This window comes from Hoplias malabaricus, chromosome 6 (assembly GCF_029633855.1).
Source record: "Hoplias malabaricus isolate fHopMal1 chromosome 6, fHopMal1.hap1, whole genome shotgun sequence".
NCBI classification, from domain to species: Eukaryota; Metazoa; Chordata; class Actinopteri; order Characiformes; family Erythrinidae; genus Hoplias; species Hoplias malabaricus.
Genome location: NC_089805.1, coordinates 45,363,695 through 45,382,654, shown reverse-complemented (window position 1 = coordinate 45,382,654; position 18,960 = coordinate 45,363,695). Strand labels below are relative to the sequence as shown.

The following is an 18,960-nucleotide window of genomic DNA, read 5'->3' as shown; positions in this document are numbered from 1 at the left end:
CTCCCAGTCTCCACAAGGGGGAGGCACAGACATCACAGGCCTATATTTAATCAGCATCAATCTCCCAGACTAAACAAATTACTGTACTGAGCACTCTACTGAGAGAGAGAGAGAGAGAGAGAGAGAGAGTTTTCATTTAAAAAAAGCTCTGACCAATTGATGCAGAAGTGGAGCAGCTGCACAAGAGTCTAAGGTCACCCTGCTTTAAGCTAACTGTGCCCCCCCCCCATCCCCGCATCATCAAGCGGATGTGGAGTGGGGTCTGTGATCCTGAAAAAAAAAACACTCCAGCAGTCACTGCTGTGTCTGATCCACTCTACACCAGCACAACACACACTCCCACACCACCACCACGTCAGTGTCACTGCAGCGCTGAGAATGGTCCACCACCACATCACACCTGCTCTGAGGGGGTCCTGAGCGCTGAGGAACAGGGGGGGGAGGGGTTGATAAAGTATGCAGAGCAACAGCTGGTCAACAGTCTGTAACTGTAGAAGTACAAAGTGCTCCTGTGTGGTCAGTGGAGCTGAGAGAGTGGAGAGAGTGCAGAAATAGTTTGTGCGATTGTGTGTTTATAGACTTTTATAAACTGTGATGAGCCACTTCTTATTTTAATTCTTCAGTCAGATACACCTGCTCTAACACACACACACACACACACACACACACACACACACACAGGGCTGTGGTTATTTATAGATGGCAGACAGTTTGAGGGGTGGCATGGGGGGGTCTGACACATCTGCTGAGTTTGTGCGAGACTGTGGGGTCAGCCCAAGGTCAGCTCCTCAATGGCTGCTTCCATCAGCCACCACTAACTTTAATGAGAGAGAGAGAGAGAGAGAGAGAGAGAGAGAGAGAGAGAGAGAGAGAGAGAGTGTGTAACGGCCTGCACCCCATCAGCTAGACCACCCCCGTCTCTCCCACTCGTTTCTTTTTCTCTCTTTCCCTTCCTTCTGTCTTTTTAATAAATTTGTGTCTCTTTCCCTCTTCTGCCTCTTCCTTTTCTCCCCTCCCTCCTTTTAATCTCTCTCTCATTTTTCCTTCTTCTTTCTCTTATCTTTCTATATATTTGCATGTCTACCCTTCATTCTCTCTCTCTTCCTTTCCCCCTCTCCCCTGTCTCACTCCCTCTTTTCATTTCTGTCTCCCCTCTCTCTCTCTTTCTCTCTTCTGTCTGTTCTTTCCTCCCCCTCTCCTACTCTTCCTGTCTCTTTAATGTGTCTGTCTACCTTCTCTTGTTTTCCTCTCTCTCTCTCTCTCTCTCTCTCTCTCTCTCTCTCTCTCTATTGTCACTCTAATACTCTGTCTACCCCTCCCGCCCTGTCTGGCTCTGGCCCTGCTCCCCCCTTTCTTTCTCTTTTTTTGGGAACATAAGGAGAGAGAGTGAGAGAGAGAGAGAGAGAGAGAGAGAGAGAGAGAGAGAGAGAGAGAGAGACATTAGGTCAGTGCTGTAAACTTGCCTCCTCCTCCTCCTCCTCCTCCTCGGTGCCTGAGCTCCTTCCACTCTGAGTGAGCCATTCTCTTGAATGAAAGCGAGAGGGGCGCTGGTGGGAAGGACGGAAAAGCGCAAGAGCAAGAAGAAGAAGAGGAAAAAGAAGAACGGACGACGCGAAGAGGGAGAAGCGAAGGAAAGAAGGCAGGAGAGAAGGATGTGGAGCCGCTCGGAGCCGTGAGGGACGGTGATGGAGCCGAGAGGCGGAGCTCCGCTGGTCTAGCGGCGCTGGCGGCGCCTCTTCCCCGGCGAACACTCACCCGAAGCCGGATGCAAAACAGGACGATCCCGGGCGCCTCCGGCTACAGCAGCAACTCCAATGTCACTTGCTCCTGCAACTGCACCGCATCCCAGCCACAGGGAATGGATAGATGTAAGTCGGCGGGGCTTGTATTTGTGCGTTTTTAGCAGGGGAATGTGTACGAAACGTCGTTTTTTAAGCGACTAACTTCTATAGGTTTGCTTCTGTACGCAGCGCTGCGTGAGCTTTGCGTTTTTTTGCTTTTGAATTTTGATAGTGCGTTTCAGAAAAACGCCTCCATTACAGCGCTGTCGTTTTCTTTTTTTTTTGGGTCCATGTTTGGAGCACATCACTCTTCTCCTGAGTCCAGGCTGTGGCGTATTTAGCCAAACCTCCATTGAAGTCACTCTTTCCCTCAGTGTAATGTGAGAGCGAGCCCCTAGGCCCTCATTCATTTTGCTCGGTCATAGGACTTGGTTTAACAGGAGGTGCAGCACAGTGCTGGTGTGTGTGGGTGTGTGTAAGCTGTGCCTTTACAGTTGGGTGTTTTGGGGTTTTTAGGAAGTGGAAACATTGTGCATTTTCTGTGTGTGTGTGTGTGTGTGTGTGTGTGTGTGTCTGTGAGAGAGAGAGAGTTGGGACTTACACATACACTGAGGTATATAAGGAATTCACAATACTGATTTAAGAAAAAAATGCCTCAGAGTTTTGACTCTGAAGGAAAATAAACAATTCACAATTGTTTTTACATGTAACTCACTCACTCACTCGTGTTCAGCAACTGTTCCACAGGGAGGGTGCTGTTCAGTGCTTGGAATCAAAGACTCAAGAGCCTTATTCTACTTCACTGCTGAACGTTTCTGAGTAACCGTTCCACTAGCTTATCCACAAGCACCCAGTTCAGCTTACACTCCACCGTGTTTCTTCCCCAGTGTTAGCAAACCAAGGAACCGTTCTGGAAGGTAGGAACAGACTGTTCCACGTTTAAAATACTCTGTCAATGTCACAGCAGTTCCCTTAAGCACTTTCTGATCAGTGCAAGCGTCAGTCTCTGCAGAAGACAAAGTTGCAAAACTGTTCATTTACGTAAAGTGTCATGTATGAAATCCAGTTAAACCTGGAGTAAACGTGCTGTTGGTTAGTGCTCTTTTTAAAAGCTCTTGGTCCGGTTATTTTTTTCACAGAGCTTTTCTCATATGACTTGTGTTCTCTTTTTATTAGCACAAGATGTTCCTCGCAATACATCAACATCACGATAACGATAAAATATCAATCAACTGACCGACTACATACCGTTCTCCAGTCTATACCTGACATGCTAATGACTACTGCGGGTGTGTAATGTTTTTTTTGCTGTGTTAATTATATCCTTAAGCTTTATTTCAGTTGCTTCGCTGGACCTTTATTATGACATATCTGTATTTAGGCCTATTCTTTTCAGTCCTGTGTTTTTACATAATGCCCAGTTTGCATCCACCGTAAATAGTCATGAAGTTTTATACATGTACAGTGCTTTTCTTAGCCGTGAACAGGGGTCAGCCTGTTTAAGAAAGCTTGACTTATTGATGGATTGATTTCGCAGATTTGGCTGAGATTAACATACCGCAGGCTTAAAAAAAAAAAAAAATAAGAGCCTCCAGCCTCCCTCCCACCCCCTCCTGTTCTCCGAGAGTGTGGAGAAGAAAAGGACGAGGCGTCTGTAAAAGCAGACTAAGCTTTTTTAGGACTATTCTCCCCGGCCCTGACCAGCCCAGAGGCTCCGAAAGTCCTTGCCTTCAACTTCTAGCCGTGTCCTCTCAAAGACGCCACTTTCAACTCGGATAACTTTACTTTAACACCCGGCGCTGGCTCTGAGAAAGTCACTGGATGGATTTTGGTTTAGTTACGCCACTCCTTTCTGCTCAGTCTGCTTTACCGCAGTGTGGAGTGTTGACATAGTTAAGGCTGGCGAGTCAAACAACCAGCGCTGGTTCATTTTTTAAAAACTTGATTTATGACTAGTTTGGGGCTCCCTGCTTGTTTCTGGGTTATTGCGTAAGAAGGACGTGGTTTTAAATACGGAATGTGTTTAATGTAAATGCGTGGCAGCTGCAGCCTTTATTATATAATATTATGATATACACACTTATGACTATTATATATATATACACATTTCAAGTCAATGTAATTTTGCAGCATTTCTATTGGTCCATATCCAAAAATATTCACAAAATAAGACGGACTGCTGCTGTATTGAAATGATGCTCAAGTCCCTCCAGTGAAGTGGCACAGTGCCTGGGTACAACCTCTGTACACCCTCCCGTACACTTTAATCCAGCTCTAGATCACCGCTCGTCTCTAATGCAGTGGAGACGATGTGGAGTTGTTGTACTGTACTCAACTGTTGTGTAAAAGAAACAAAGTCTTTCTGTGTTCAGCACGAACGCCACCATCGTAGCCAAGCTGCATAGCGCACGTCCAGTGAACGGAGGAGACGCTAGAGGAACAGATCTCAAACGGCCGGTGCTGGAGAGAGGCTGGAGCTGTGTGAGACGGCAGGAGGCTCCCGGAGGGCTGAATGATTTGGGGAAAATATCTAACGGTGATTTTTCTGGGCTGCAGTTTAAATAGTAGTTATTTATTATTTTTTTTATTAATCAAGGCCCACACTTTAATTCTGTGCTAAAACCTTTAGAGTCGTGTAGTTGTGGTAGTCACACACACAGGGCGGTGTGTTGTTGCAGGCTGACCCTACCTCTTTAAAGTAGTCTGTATAATATACTTCAACGTAAGCCGTTTTTTCCTCATGATTTTGAACCATTTCTGTCATAAACCTTTTTAATAACCACGTGACTGGTGTTTCCACTCGCTCGCCGCTGTGTGAAGTGTGGAGTTTCCAGATCGCAGGAGCTGCAGTTTTAATACTAGCCTGCGCCTTCAGGAACACTGTCCTGTGAGGTTTTACACTGGGGCATTTAGCTGCTGTAAGAGACTCAGCCCAGTCAGAGGCCGGACACTGCGCCGTGGACATGACCACAACCGCAGGCTGCCTGACCGTCTGGCGCTCTACGGTCAGCGCTCGTAGTTAACGCCAGACCTTCTTGGTCTTTTATATAAACACAGGCCTGGACCTACGTTTCTACAAAATAATTACAGTTCCAATCACAGCCGCAACATGGGTCTGAGAAATCACAGTGAGACATTGTCTCCGAATCGCGGAGCCCTGCCGCCGGGGGGACATCGCCGTGGGGCTGGGTCTGTTCGTAGACGACGATGTGGGTGCAGTAACTTTGCTGTGTCTCTGTTGTGTTGGTTGTGAGGTTGTCACGCAGGGAGCAGGACAGCTGCTGAACAGTGTGTATGTGAATTTATATATAGCTCTGTTATAAACTGGCCTCGTTTATATATTGTCTCTACGGTGGTGGTTGTGTCCTTGGTTATTTTTTCCTCTGTTAGAGAAAATGAATGCGTCTGTCTGCGTCTGCGTGTGTGTGTGTGTGTGAGACTGTGGCCTGTGTGTGCCTGTCTGTTTGTGTGTGTGACTGTGTGGTCACTGTTTGTGTATGAGCAGTGTCTGTGAGACTCTGGTCTAAAGTGTGTGTGTGTGTGTAAGTAATGTAAGTCTGGCCAGTGTGTTTTGGACTGTGTGTGCAGACGGGGTGAACTTGGCAGAGAGATCGGACTGCAGCGCTCCTACTTAGCAGTGTGTGCCAATGAGACTCACTCACACACACACACACACACACACACACACACAATGCTTAAGACTGTGTTTAAAAACGGTTCTTCACTGAGTGTTGTATTGTGCTTTGCGCTCATTTTGAGTGTGTCTGATCACTATGGTCTGGCCACAGAGAGAGAATGCGTGTGTGTGTGTGTGTGTGTGTGTGTGTGTGTGTGTGTGTGTGTTTGTGTGTGTGTGTTAGCCCCATTAGCTCACCCTGACTCTCCCTCAGTCTTCAGCAGGCTAAAGTGCTAAAGTGCTAATCTTTATCTGATAAAGGCCTTATAGCAATGGGCTATTTGAAGTGAAAACAGGAACGTGCTATTATTAGAGCCATGCTCAGAGTACAGGAGCCAAGGCTGTGTTCTACAGAGGCGCAAAAACCATTAAAGGGCCAGTGATGCACTGAAATGGAAATGTTGTCTGAAACCAAAACTGAAATTTCAAATTGTCAGCTGTGAAAAAAAAATTAACCTGCCAGTGAATTAGCCCATACAACACATTCTGGAACCGAAACTCCTTATTCAGGATTTTCATTCCACCTTAAATGGTGCAGCAGTGACACTCTGGCACATAAGCATCTTAATAGAGTTGTCCACTCCACCTTAACTGGTGCATTAATTACAGACTAGCACCAAAATTTTCTTAATTAAACTGTCTATTCCACCTTAAATTAGTGCAGCAGTTACATTCCGGCACGTAGGTGTCTCAATAGAACTGTCCATTCCACATTAGATAGTGCAAGAGTTATATTTTGGCACTCGGATTGTAATTTGAATTATATGTTCCACCTTAAAAGATGCAGCAGTTACATTCTAAGACATAAGTATCTTAATAGAATGGCCACTCCACCTTAAAATTTGAAGGAGTTACATTCCAGCACCTAAGCTTCTTAATAGACCTGTCCAGTCCACCTTAAATGGTGCAGGCGTTATTTTCTGGTACCTAGGCTTCAAACAGCACTGTTTGTTCCACCGTAAGTGGTGCGGGAGTTATTTTCTAGCACATATGCGTGCCAGTGTCTATGCTGCAATATTTAAGGTGGAATGAAGAATTTGAATAAAGTTAATCACAGAAAAAGCATACAATATTCTCTTAAGGAGGACATGGGGATTTAAGGTGGAATTGAAAGTTGCATGATATTTTTATTATTTTGCAAAAGATATTGGATCACTGCGGTGAGGATTTGATGGTATGCATCTAGAAGAGCCCGCTCCCCCCCCCCCCCCCCCCCACACACACACACGGTAGTGTAGACGCAGGATATTGGGCTGCGTTTTGGCTGGACGCCGCTCTGCAGCTTGTAACGAATCCGAGAGGCACAAAAACACCAGCTCCGTCAAAATCTGATCTCGGCATCAGTTTGGCACCTTTTTCATTTTCCACTGGACACTGGAGCCCCGCTGTTTACAAAGGGCTTATTAACATTTTACTACCACCGCCTGCGTGGATTAGGACTGATAACTCTGATAATATATTGTGCTCTTTCAATCAATGCAGATTACAAACACACACACACACACACACACGCTATTAGGGTCACATTCAGACGGCGTAGAAGGCGTCTTACTCTAAAGCACTTCAGCTGTGAATGTTGAGTGAGGATAAAGCACTGTCCCTACTCTCCTCTCTTCCCATTGGTCCTGCCGCTCCTGGGCATAGAACCAGCAACCTTTTGGTCCCAAGCACAGTTCTCACAGTTCTCTGATCAGCGGCGATATACGGAACTCTGCTCAGTGTCGAGTATGTGCTAGAGGGGTGTAAAACCACCAGCACTGGGCGAGGGAACAGTGGAACTGCGTTCTCTGGAGTGATGGAGCTGTATCCAGTACATTCGGGATGAGCTGGTGTGGTTTTTGTGATCCAGAACTAATCCTCCAGAACCAGCACTTGACTGTATGTATGTGTGTGTGTGTGTGTGTGTGTGTGTGTGTGTGTGTGTGTGTGTGTGTGTGTGTGTGTGTATAGTTAGCTGTCTCCATTTGAACACAGCACTGTGTGAAAATGTCATGAAGAATCGACCAATCGAAATGCTCCAAAATGACTCTGAACCACATCTTTACATTGACTTCCACTGAAAGAAAGAATAAATAGAAATAAATATAAATATAAATCATAGTGAACATGTAACAGTGATATTTTAAGCTTTATGTGGCATGGATTATTAGCGATTGGTTTGTTGCGTTACGCAAATTAAATGTTAAATGTAGGTTTGAACGAAGAGCTAAGACCTTTATTTTCCTTCTGCTCCTCCTCCCCTTTTTCCTCTCCTTCTCTTTCTCTCCTCGAGGTCACCCTCTCTCTGCTGCTCATCAAAACAGAGTTTACAGGCCCAGCTCGACCATAACATTCATCTGCCCAATAACCTAATGCAGCTAATGGATGACTGTGTGTGTGTGTGTGAGAGAGTGTGTGTGAGTGTCAGTGTCAGTGTGAGTGTGAGTGTATTGAGGTCAAGGCAGAGGTCAGCCCCTAAGTCCCCTCCCCCTTGTGTGTGTATTGTGTTCATTTTGGTGAAGGGGTGTGTGCACTTTAACTAGATTCATTTTTTACAGCCTCACCCTATCAGCGAATGGAAATGAGCCCCACATCTTTCACACAAAGAGAGAGAGAGGGTTTCTCTCGTATTAAAAATGATTTTATTTATATGTAGCACCTGAACACGCAGATCAAAGAGCTTTAGAGAGGGAGGCGTAAACAGAAAAGAGCTTAAGAGCTCGACAAATAGTGTGAACGTTAACACAAATAGTTAACAATATTTATAAAATGAAACCGAGGCTCTGTTTAAGCAGTTTATCTCAGGGATGACCACCGTGGGTCTTTTGGACCTTGCCTAGTCTAGAGGGACCAGTGCAGAAAGTGTGGGTCTACGCTTCTCTCTGTGTGTTGTGTTGGTGTGTATTTGTGGTGCTGATCCAGAAAGAGAAATGCTGAGAGCTGTTGTTCACACTGACACATCACACATGCTCAGAACTGAAGGAAATAAAGGAGCTCAGATTGTTGCATGAAATTCAAATTGTGAAAAAATTCAAAAAGTGCACATGAATGTGTGAATCTGGAGCCCACCAACCCACACACTGTAAAACAAGACCAGAAAACACGGGATAAAACGAGCTGTTCTGATTCTGCTCTGCTTCTGGCCCCGCCCCCTCCTCTGAGTCTGTCCAATCACAGCGCTGGACGAAGTTAAATGCAGTAAAGCAGACACAACGAGCGCGGAGAAATAAGAGCACTGAGTAAAAACGGAGAAGAAAGAGAACAGAGTGAAAACAGCTAAAAACCAGAGCTTCTGCTCCTCGCTCCTCACTGAAGAGAAGCATTTTATATACAGAAGCAATAAATTATTGTATTGCCCCCCTCTGTACACACACACACACACACACACAGACACACACACAGTGGGAATGCACAGCTACAATTGTACTGATAGAGGCCCTTGTTTTAAGCCTATGATGGGTTTTGTGTGTTTTTGGGTCTTTGTGAAAAAGGAAAACCTCTCTCTCTCTCTCTCTCTCTCTCTCTCTCTCTCTCTCTCTCTCTCTCTCTCTGTGTGTGTGTGTGTGTTGTCAAAGGGTCACAGAGCCCTCCCCCTCCCCCAGGCTGCGAGGGTGAGGGTGTGCCCTCTGACCTTTTGACAGCAGCAGCTGAGTGTGTGCTGCAGAGTCAGCCAGCCTTGACATTGGCCCTGGCATGCTCTTTGTGTCTGAATTCACACGCACAAACACACACACACACACACTGCCCCCCAATTTCCCTCTCCAGGGACCTGCTAGGGCAGATTTGTGGCCCTCTCTGGGCTCTGGGTGAGCCTTGACAGGGCTTTTTTTGGGGTGAGGCCTGCTGCGCCTTTTCCCATTTAATCTGAAAGAGACCTGGTGACGAGACAGTGTCTGTTTATTTGCATACAGCTTTGCATAATTACATCATTAATTACACAGAGTGTTACGCGGTGAAAAAGGAGATCTGGCTGTAAACGTGAGACCCTCACTGATGCGCTGGGCGTGAGTGAACAGATCAGTAATCTGTATTACATTCTGTAAAGTGAACCTCCAGAAAACATGGGGTGTGTTTGTGTGTTAGTGAGTTTCCTGTGTCCAGACCAACCCAGGACATGGTGAACTGTGGCGCTTTAGCTTCTAACATTGCGCCAGAAGAAGTACGTGTGACATGAGGAAAAATCAGAATCAGTGAGACATAACATGTCCGAAAGTGTAGACACCACTCCGTTTCACCTGTGCACACATAGTGGACACCGATGTCCAGCTGTGCGCACACAGTGTGTATAATCTCTGTAGAAAAGCATGAAATGAAATGGGACGCTCTGGAGCAGCTGCACAGTCCTGACTCCAAACACATCCAGAAAGTACTGGATGAGGCTCCATCGCTCCAGTTAACACAGTTCCACTGCTTCATCTTTAGCTTTAAACATATGCTTTATGTGTAGCTCCCTCTTGGCATTGGGCGTAATGTCCCAGTTCTTACGGTGAACAGGTGAACCTCTATATCTAAATTCACTTGTTGTACACGGTGTCTACAAACCTTTGGTCGTGTGGTGTATTGTTTAAAGCACGTACAGGGTGAAACTGAGTAACCCAGACCATCCCAGTGAAGCCCCGGTCACTGTAGACACAAGCAAAGTCTCCTTCATTTTAATAGAACTAGTGGCATTTAGTGATTTTGCACCGCAGATTTATGGGTGAAAGTGTTTTGTGAGCAAAACTTTGAGCTGAGTTCAAGTTTGTTGATCTTGACAAGCGAATTCCTGTCCTCGATCCATATCTCTGTGGCTTTAGCCGTGGTGACGCTGAAGGGGTGAGGCTTTGTACAGTGCTGTAGATACAAAATGGAGGAAAGGCTAATAGTAGCTGTGTTTAAGCACAGCATGTTATAAAATATAAATAATAATAATAAATATAATAATGTACTACACTTATACAGTGCTTTTCAAGAACACAAAGTACTTACAAAAATATTATAAAGGCTAAAGATTACAAAAAGACAAAGCACAGATAGCAGTGGTAACAATTAGCTCGCTAAATTTACAGTCAGTGTATTATATTAGCAGCAGCTAGCAGTGCTAACAGGACACTAGCTGGCTCCTTCAGTTTACATTATAGCTGGAGCTAGCAGAAATGTTAACAGGCATAAACACAAGGTGGAGGTGGGATTAGAGAGGATATATCTTTTGTGTTTTGCGTTGTCATTCTTCCGGCCCTGTCTGTCTCACCAGTTTCACAGAACAGCGTAAACTGCTTACATGACCAAGGCTTGAAGGAGTTAATGAAATGCTAAAAATTAGCACGGTGCTAATGGCATACCTCAGATCATAACAGTGTGGAGTAAAGTTTAAATGTTGTCCATGTTTGTAGATGTTTATAGATAAGTGACAGTGTGTCATACAGCGTCAGAAACCACACTTTGAGTCTGTTACAGATTACTTTGTACATATTTATACAGTTTTATAAATATTTACTATTCGGCTACGTTCTGCTACGAAAGCTGCTCTTTAGCTTCTTTGGTTTCACACTGTTCTTTGTGAAAGCTCCGTGTGTGTTAGAGATTTCTCATCATTACGCTGAGCCCCCACACCCCCTGAGGCCTTAAGGGACCCCTTGGAAGGCAGATTTGTAGCCGTCTGGGGGGCTTTAATGGTGGTTTTGACGGGGGTGGGGTGGTGGTTGGTGAGCAGTGGGGGTTGTTGTGTCTCTGTCTGGTCCAGGTCTGGTCTAGCCGAGCCTCTGCAGACGTTTTTGTGTATGATTGTATCTCGATTGTGTCTCGTGTGGCGCTGGCTGGTGATGAATGAGGTTTGAAGCTCAAGGTCTGTGTGTGTGTGTGTGTGTGTGTGTGTGTGTGTGTGTGTCTGGAGGGCCTCATTGTGCAATAATATATTCCTCAGCTTTATCAGACATGAGTAATTAGACGAGGCTGGTTGTCTTAAACACAGTCAAGGGCGAGCGTAGGCTAACTAACCCAAACAATGCTAACTCTGTATGAAAATAAGTACAGTCTCATAACACTTTAATGTGGCCTATTACCACCTTAAATCAGTTTAAATCTAGTGGGAAAGATCTGTCTGTGAGGGACATTTAGGGCCTGTTTACACCTGTGTTTTGTAGCTGGAGAGTATGGGAGTCTACTTTGTCCAGATTCTGTTCACACTTGTCGATAAAAACGCAGTCCTCAGTCTGAGCCGATGAGATCGGATTTCACTTTCCCGTGTTCACCATCTCCGTTTTCTTTTCTGTCACCGTCAGTTTCTCACCTGCTTCTCCCTCAAACCTTGGGAGTAAACCTTTAAAACAGACAGGGAATCGTCTGCAGCAGGCGAGGAAAAAGCTGTATCCTGCAGCCGCTGGGATTTCTGCAGCGATCAATGCCACGACTGTCCAGAGGAATGTTTGGACACGACAGGGAAGTCAAGACCGGTGGGAAAGAACTGTGTCTGGTTTTTACGGACACAGAATTCCTGTCATTCCTTCGCGTTTGACGATGGATATTCAAGCTAATCTGTGAACAAGTCCGGTCACCTCCAGAAAAAACAAGACAACCGCGTAGTTCCTCCTCTCGACTGTTGCGTTTTGGCTCACGTAACGTTATCCGGACACGGAAAACGCGTCCTGTTTACACCTGCGTGATCCGACTCTGTCCAACTCTGAATTGTCCGGTTGTAAACCGATCACGCCTGGATTTCCAGGAAATCTGAGCGTGATCCGATCATCAAAAGCTCATCTTAATGCCAGGTGTGAACAGGCCCTTACAGACAGACGTCTGCTTCCATTCACCACCATTGTTTGCTTTTTCACACCAAACCAAACTTCCCTTCTCTGCTCCTGCCTCAGCCCTGTAACTCTGGAGAGCTCTGGAGGAGGGGTGGCGTCCTCCTCCAGGGCCTGCAGTGGCTGTATGTTGTATGCTGCTCTGGTGTGTTGAGTAGTTGCTGAGGAATGCAGGATGTTCTTTTGAAGCCCACATCTTCACTCGCTCTTTTTTTTTTTTTTTTTTTTGTCGTTGTTGTAAACGGCCGCTGTGGGTGCAGGCAGACCGCAGACACAACACACACCCGCCGTGATCTTATCACACACGCACGCGCACACACTCACTCATCAGGAATGCATGGGCCCAGTCTCGCTCCCAGACACACACACACACACACACACACACACACACATTTCCCCCGTCTGTTCATTAACCAGAGCCCCCCTGGAGGTCAGAAGTTAAGGAGGTCACCTCCTGCACTCCTCTCTCACGGCTCCTTTGTTCTGCTCTTGTTTGTCTCTCTGTCTTTCGTAGGCCTTTGGCACTGTTGTGAGCTAATGTTTGAGCGCACACTGGCGTCCCGCTGCAGGCGCTCAGTCAGAGGTGGGGTTTAACAAACTGGAAAAAATAAAACGTAAAGTGTTAGGGTAATGTGGTGCCAGTTCCCATATTCTCTCAGGAAATGACTACGACATGAGCGTCACACTATTGCACACAGTCGGACAGACAGGGAGAGAGACAGACAGGTCCGGTACGTGTCTTGGGTCAGGGTTATTGATGCAGGTGTGGGCAGTGTCTGTTGGTGCTGGTGGTACAGACCGAGGGGCAGGGAGACGCAGGCTGGTACATTAAGGTGTGGCTTATGTCTGTCGGTGCAGGTGTTACACACAGACAGATGGACAGGGGACAGAGAGACAGAGATGGACAGAGAGAAAGAGAAAGAGAGAGTAAGAGTGAGAGGAAGAAAGAGCTAAATTTCTAAGGTTATTTAAAGATAAATAGAAATCTCAATAACATTTTATTGTATGCACTTCATGGAGGGGGAGGGTTAAATATGGTGTGTGTGTGTGTGTGTGTGTGTGTGTGTGTTGGGGTGGGGGTGAGAATTGAAAAGTGAAAGGTCACGGCCGACTCTGACCCTCGTTGGGATGTGGTGGTGAGGGGCTGATTGTGCCTCGCTCCAGTCGCACGACCATCACAAAGCATCAGCTGCCTCCAGTCACCCACGGAGACAGACACGGAGACAGATGGAGGACAGAGAGACAGACAGGGAGAAACACAGAGAGAGGCAGACAAGGGAGAGAGACAGACACATGGAGAGGAACAAACCAACAGGGACAGAGACAGAGGGACAAACAGAAAGACAGAGGGAGAGACAGAAGGACAAAGAGAGAGACAGAGGGACAGACATAGAGAGAGACAGACAGACAGAGTGAGAGACAGACAGAGAGAGAGAGAGAGAGAGAGAGAGGGAGAGAAAGAGAGAGACAGACAGAGGGACAGACAGAGAGAGAGAGACACAGACAGAGGGACAGGCAGAGACAGAGGGACAGAGAGAAGGACAGATGGAGAGAGAGACAGAGGGACAGAGAGAGATAGAGGGACAGAGAGAAGGACAGATGGAGAGAGAGACAGAGGGACAGAGAGAGATAGAGGGACAGAGAGAAGGACAGACGGACAGAGAGACAGATGGAGAGAGACACAGAGGGACAGACTGATAGAGAGACAGGGAGAAGGAGACAGAGGGACAGACAGAGAGAGAGACAGGTGTGGATGGTGTGTGTTGGTGATTGTTGAATTCTCAGAGTTTAGAGCAGCATGTGCTGAAAATATCTGTGTGTGTGTGTGTGTGTTTACTCATCCTCCAAAAACAGAGCTCAGCTTTGGTCCAGACTCCATGTTCTTTAAAAAGAGAAGGAGTAGAAGACCAAGTATAGCAGAGCTGCAGGGTTTCTGTGAGGACTCCCCTCTGCTGCTATGAGGTCAGACGCTGGTGTTGGGGATTAGTTCTGGATCAGACACATCACTCCAACTCATCCCAGAGGAACTGGATGAAGCTCCATCACTCTGGAGAACATAGTTCCACAGGGTGTGGGGCGAGGTGTCCTGAGGCTCATGTGCAGCTCTTTTCAGTGCTAGAGTGTGTCCTTGTTTTTTCCCCTCGCTGTGATTAGTCTGCGTTTCAGGGGATTAGTGTTTTTCCGCTCTGTGATTGGTGTGATTCTTGGGGATTAATATTCTTCCTCTCTGTGATTGGTCTGAGATTTTGGGGTTAGTCATTTCCTCTCTGATTGGTCAGATTTTTGGGGAATAGTGATTCCTCTCTGTGTGATTGGTCTGAGGGTTAGGGGCTTAGTGCTTTTTCTCTCTCTGATTGGTCTGAATTTTTGGGAATGAGTTTTTTCTGCTCTGTGGTTGGTCTGGGTTTTTGGGGATTAGTGCTTTTCTCTCTGTGATTGGTCTGAGGGTTAGGGGATTAGTGCTTTTCCTCTCTCTGTGATTGGTCTGAGTTTTTGGGAATTAGTGTTTTCTTCTCTGTGGTTGGTCTGGGTTTTTTGGGGATTAGTGGTTTCCTCTCTGTGATTTGTCTGAATTTTTGGGATTAGTGTTTTCCTCTCCGTGGTTGGCCTGAGTGTTTGGGCTTAGTGTTTTCCTCTCTGTGATTAGTCTCTGTTTTTGGGGATTAGTGTCATCCTCTCAGTAATGTGACATTCTCCCTGTTGGTATTTATCTGTGAGGAGTGTTTCGTGGATTGGTTTTCCCTCCTCTGTGATGAGTTTTTTTAAGCGAGGGCACATCTCGTTCCCAGAACCCAAGTGTACAAGAGGACACCATCAAATTGTCAGACGTTCTGCGTGAATCAGATTGACTCTGTACTGTGGGTGAGTGGTCATGAGTGGTGGTCCCTCCCTGGTCCTCCAGGGTCCCACGCTTTTGAGGATTTGAGTACCTCAGGGTACGGGGATGGGGACTGTGGAGAACACACAGTCTGGTCGTCCTTATTTGACAATGTTTATAACATTTCTACTCTACTCATTTGATTAAACGGAGTCAGTGAAGGGCTACGAAAGCCGAGGCATGTTTGAGTGTGTGTCAACGGTCTGTGGATGGTGGAGGCTGGTGTAGCTGATCACTAATGAACGTGTGTGTGTAACTGTAGCTCACTGCGTTGGGGCCTGGTCTGTTGTGTGTGGGACCCCACAGGAGCAGCAGGTCGAGTTGATCAGGGAAAATGCTGCAGTGTCCTTTAATAAAGCTTTAACTACACTGTTCCCCTCTGTGAGGAGTGGGGGGTGTTCTCCCTGTGTCTGTGTGGGTTTCCTCTGGGAGCTCTGCTTTCCTCCCTCAGTCCAAACACACACCGTTGTACACACATTGGTAGGGTTGTGATTGGGTGAGTGTGTGACTGTGTGAACAGGTGTGTGAGTGAGTGAGTGACTGGGTGAGTGCATTCCTGCACCCAGCGCAGATTCATGAAGCAGTTACCAACACTGAGTGAATGAATGAATGAATGAATGTGTCTGTTGTCATTGTGTAGCCTGTAGAATGCTGCTCTTCAGTAAACTGCTAGCAGTTATTTATGAAAATGGCAGCTGCTCTGTTTATAGCCCTTCTGTGTAGCTTTAGCCCATGTTTATAAATAACAGCGTGCCGTACTCTGTCAGGATCTATATAATGATGTCGGTTAGAGGTTATTTAAGTCTTTATATATTTATAAATGTCTGTGTCCGTGGTTATTAACAGTCGGTGTAGAGATACTGTAGCTTTACGAACACTGAACTTCACACAAAACCCTGGTCACTTCACGTCTAGTTCTGTGTGTCACTCGCCTCACAATGAGTCCGAGACATTTATACGTTTAAAAGACCCTACAAACCTTTATATCAGTCTTCATTGGCGGAGCCCTTCTACGTTTCCGTGAATAGAAGAAAAGGACACTTTTGATTTTTATTACTTTAATTCTTTATCTTTTTAACACATTAGTGCCATACCACAGTCAGTGTTTCCTCTCTGTGTAATCTCCATCAGAATTTAAATAATTACATGAAACCGTAATTACAAAAACAGGGGCTTTTATTTTGGAGTGAGGAATACAGGAAGTGGAAAGATTACGCTGTAATTTTACTGTGCTGCTTCTACCTCTACACACTTGATGAGAGCGAGAGAGAGAGAGAGAGAGAGAGAGAGAGAGAGAGAGAGAGAGAGAGAGAGAGATACGCTGTGTCCGAAAAACTATGCCCTATTCTCTATATAGTGCACTACACCTTGGTGTTCCGCCATTTTGTAGTGGTGTTCGAAAACATGGTGGACCATTTTCAGTGCACTCAAGCAATCCCATAATGCACCGCAATAGGTAGTGAAGAACCCATGTACACTAGCTGATATTAGTGGATAGTGAATACCCATAATGCACTGCACTGGTTGGTAAAAACCCACATTAAATAGTGTTCGAAATCGTTCACTACCCTCCTGACTTCTATTCCCTATAATAGTGCACTTTGTAGTGAGTAATACGGGGAATAGTGAATAGGGAGCCATTTCAGACGCAGGGAGAGAAATAGAGCAGAGGAAAGAAAGAAATGTAGATTAAACTCTGTCTAAAGTTAGGTTTTACAGTTGAAAACATGTAGAAATTTACTTTGTGTTTGGCGTGTACTGCCTAATGAATGCAGCCTGTTTAGATTCTATATGGAATCTTTAAAATAGACCCCAACATTTATTTAATTCTAGAAGAAATTGTGACATTGATTAATTTTAATTGTCAATATCAACTTATATATATATATTCATTCATTATCTGTAACTCTTATCCAGTTCAGGGTCGCGGTGGGTCCAGAGCCTACCTGGAATCATTGGGCGCAAGGCGGGAATACACCCTGGAGGGGGCGCCAGTCCTTCACAGGGCAACACACACTCACACATTCACTCACACACAGTCCCCAATCCACCTACCAACGTGTGTTTTTGGACCGTGGGAGGAAACCGGATTTGAGGTGAGATCTGAAAGCAGACGGCCTGTGGGGGCCAGTCGGACATGCAGCGGCACGTCGGCACCCATAGGGAGTAGGACTCTTAATTTGGTTTCTTATACGTACAGTGAGTAGAGAGGCTTCCTGTTCTGTTCTGTTCTGTTAAAGTGTCGCTGTCATGTCGTTTTTTTGAATGATATTCTGTATGTTCTTTCCCAGGGATTCTAAATGTCTAAAGCAGGTTTAGTCCAATGTGTTTGGATATCAGTGCATCACATACTGTCTGAGAGCACACAGTGAATCCATCACAGGACACTTCTCAGTCTTTCTACACGTCTTTAATGGTGTAGCCTTACAACTGTAGCCTCTGCTCTTCATTGAAGTGCAGGTGAGATATTTCAGTGACTGCTGCTACTGTTCCTGTAGTTGGTAGAGTGCAGTGTAGCTTTGGTTCATGTTTATAGGTAACAGAAACCACATAATGAAGAGAACATGCTGTACCGGAGGGGCGTGTGTGTGTGTGTGTGTGTGTGTGTTTTAGCAGGAAGTGAACCCAGTCTCCTGTTTTAGTGGAGGGGGAGATGAGTCAGGGCTGCTTTCGTAGAAGCGGAGGAGTGGGAGGACGACAGTGAGAGGGATGGAGTGATTCAGGAGGAGGGAGGGAAGCTGGAGGAGAAAGAGAGGCTGAAAGAGAGGTGGATGAGGAGGAGAGAGAGAGTGAATGGGACGGAGTGATTCAGGAGGAGGAAGAAGAGAGTGGTTGGAGAGGAGGAGGAGAGAGGGAGGAAGAGGAGGAGGAGGAGGAGGTATGCGTGTGAAAGAGTCCAGTCATCGTTTTTAGTGAAGGATGGAGTTGTGTTGAGGGGCTTTCATTGTTTGTTTGTTGTTTGTTTGTTTGTGTGTGTGTTTTGAGCAGGTGGAGCTCAGTCGCCTCTTCAGCTTTAACAGGAGCTTTAATAATTTAAATAATGAAAGGAAAGCGGGGGGACGTCTAGACGCCTCGTCTGGCTTTTAACGCAGGCTCTGCTTTATCTGAGATTACAGGCACAGGGCAGAGCCACCAACCCAGTGACAGCTTTAGCTTTGCTTATAGAGCAGTTATGAATCCGAAAATATAGAGCTGTTATAAACATTAACTTATAAAGCAGTTAGCAAAAATTTACTTATAGATCCATTTTGAATACTATTGTATGTTATTAGTAATTGAATAATAAGTTATAGAGCAGTTATGAATACTAATGTATAGAGCTGTCATGAATACTAATTCATAGAGTGACTGTTAATAATTAACCTTATAGAGCATATTTATAGATATATATATATTTAGAATACTTATTCGTAGAGTGGTTATGAAGACTAACTTATAGAACAGTTATGAATACTAACTTATAGAGCTGTTATGAAGAATAAATTATAGAGCTGCCATTAATAAGTTACCATATAGAGCAGTTACAAATACTAACTTATAGAGCAGCTCTGAATACTAACTCATAGAGCCATTATGAAGAATAAGTTATAGAGCTGCCATTAATAATTTACCTTATAGAGCCATTACAAATACTAACTTATAGAGCAGTTATGAATATGATCTTATAGAGCTGTAATGAATACTAAGTCATAGACCCGCTATGAAGTCTAAGCTATAGAGCCGCTACTAATAATTTACCTTATAGAGCAGTAACAAATACTAACTTAAAGAGCAGTTATGAATATGAATGTATAGAGCAGCCATGAATACTAACCTATAGAGCAGTTATGAATACTCACTCAGAGCGGTTATGAATACTAACTT

General features: G+C 45.4%; 1 protein-coding gene across 1 annotated transcript in view; it reads left to right on the top strand.

Moving 5' to 3' along the window:
• Nucleotides 1-1,529: 1,529 nt before the first annotated feature.
• Nucleotides 1,530-18,960, top strand: part of ldlrad4a (low density lipoprotein receptor class A domain containing 4a) — a 37,968-nt gene continuing 20,537 nt past the window's right edge. The window contains 2 exon segments of the mRNA XM_066674978.1: nucleotides 1,530-1,608; nucleotides 1,611-1,868. Of these exon segments, the coding sequence (XP_066531075.1) occupies nucleotides 1,530-1,608; nucleotides 1,611-1,868 (337 nt within the window).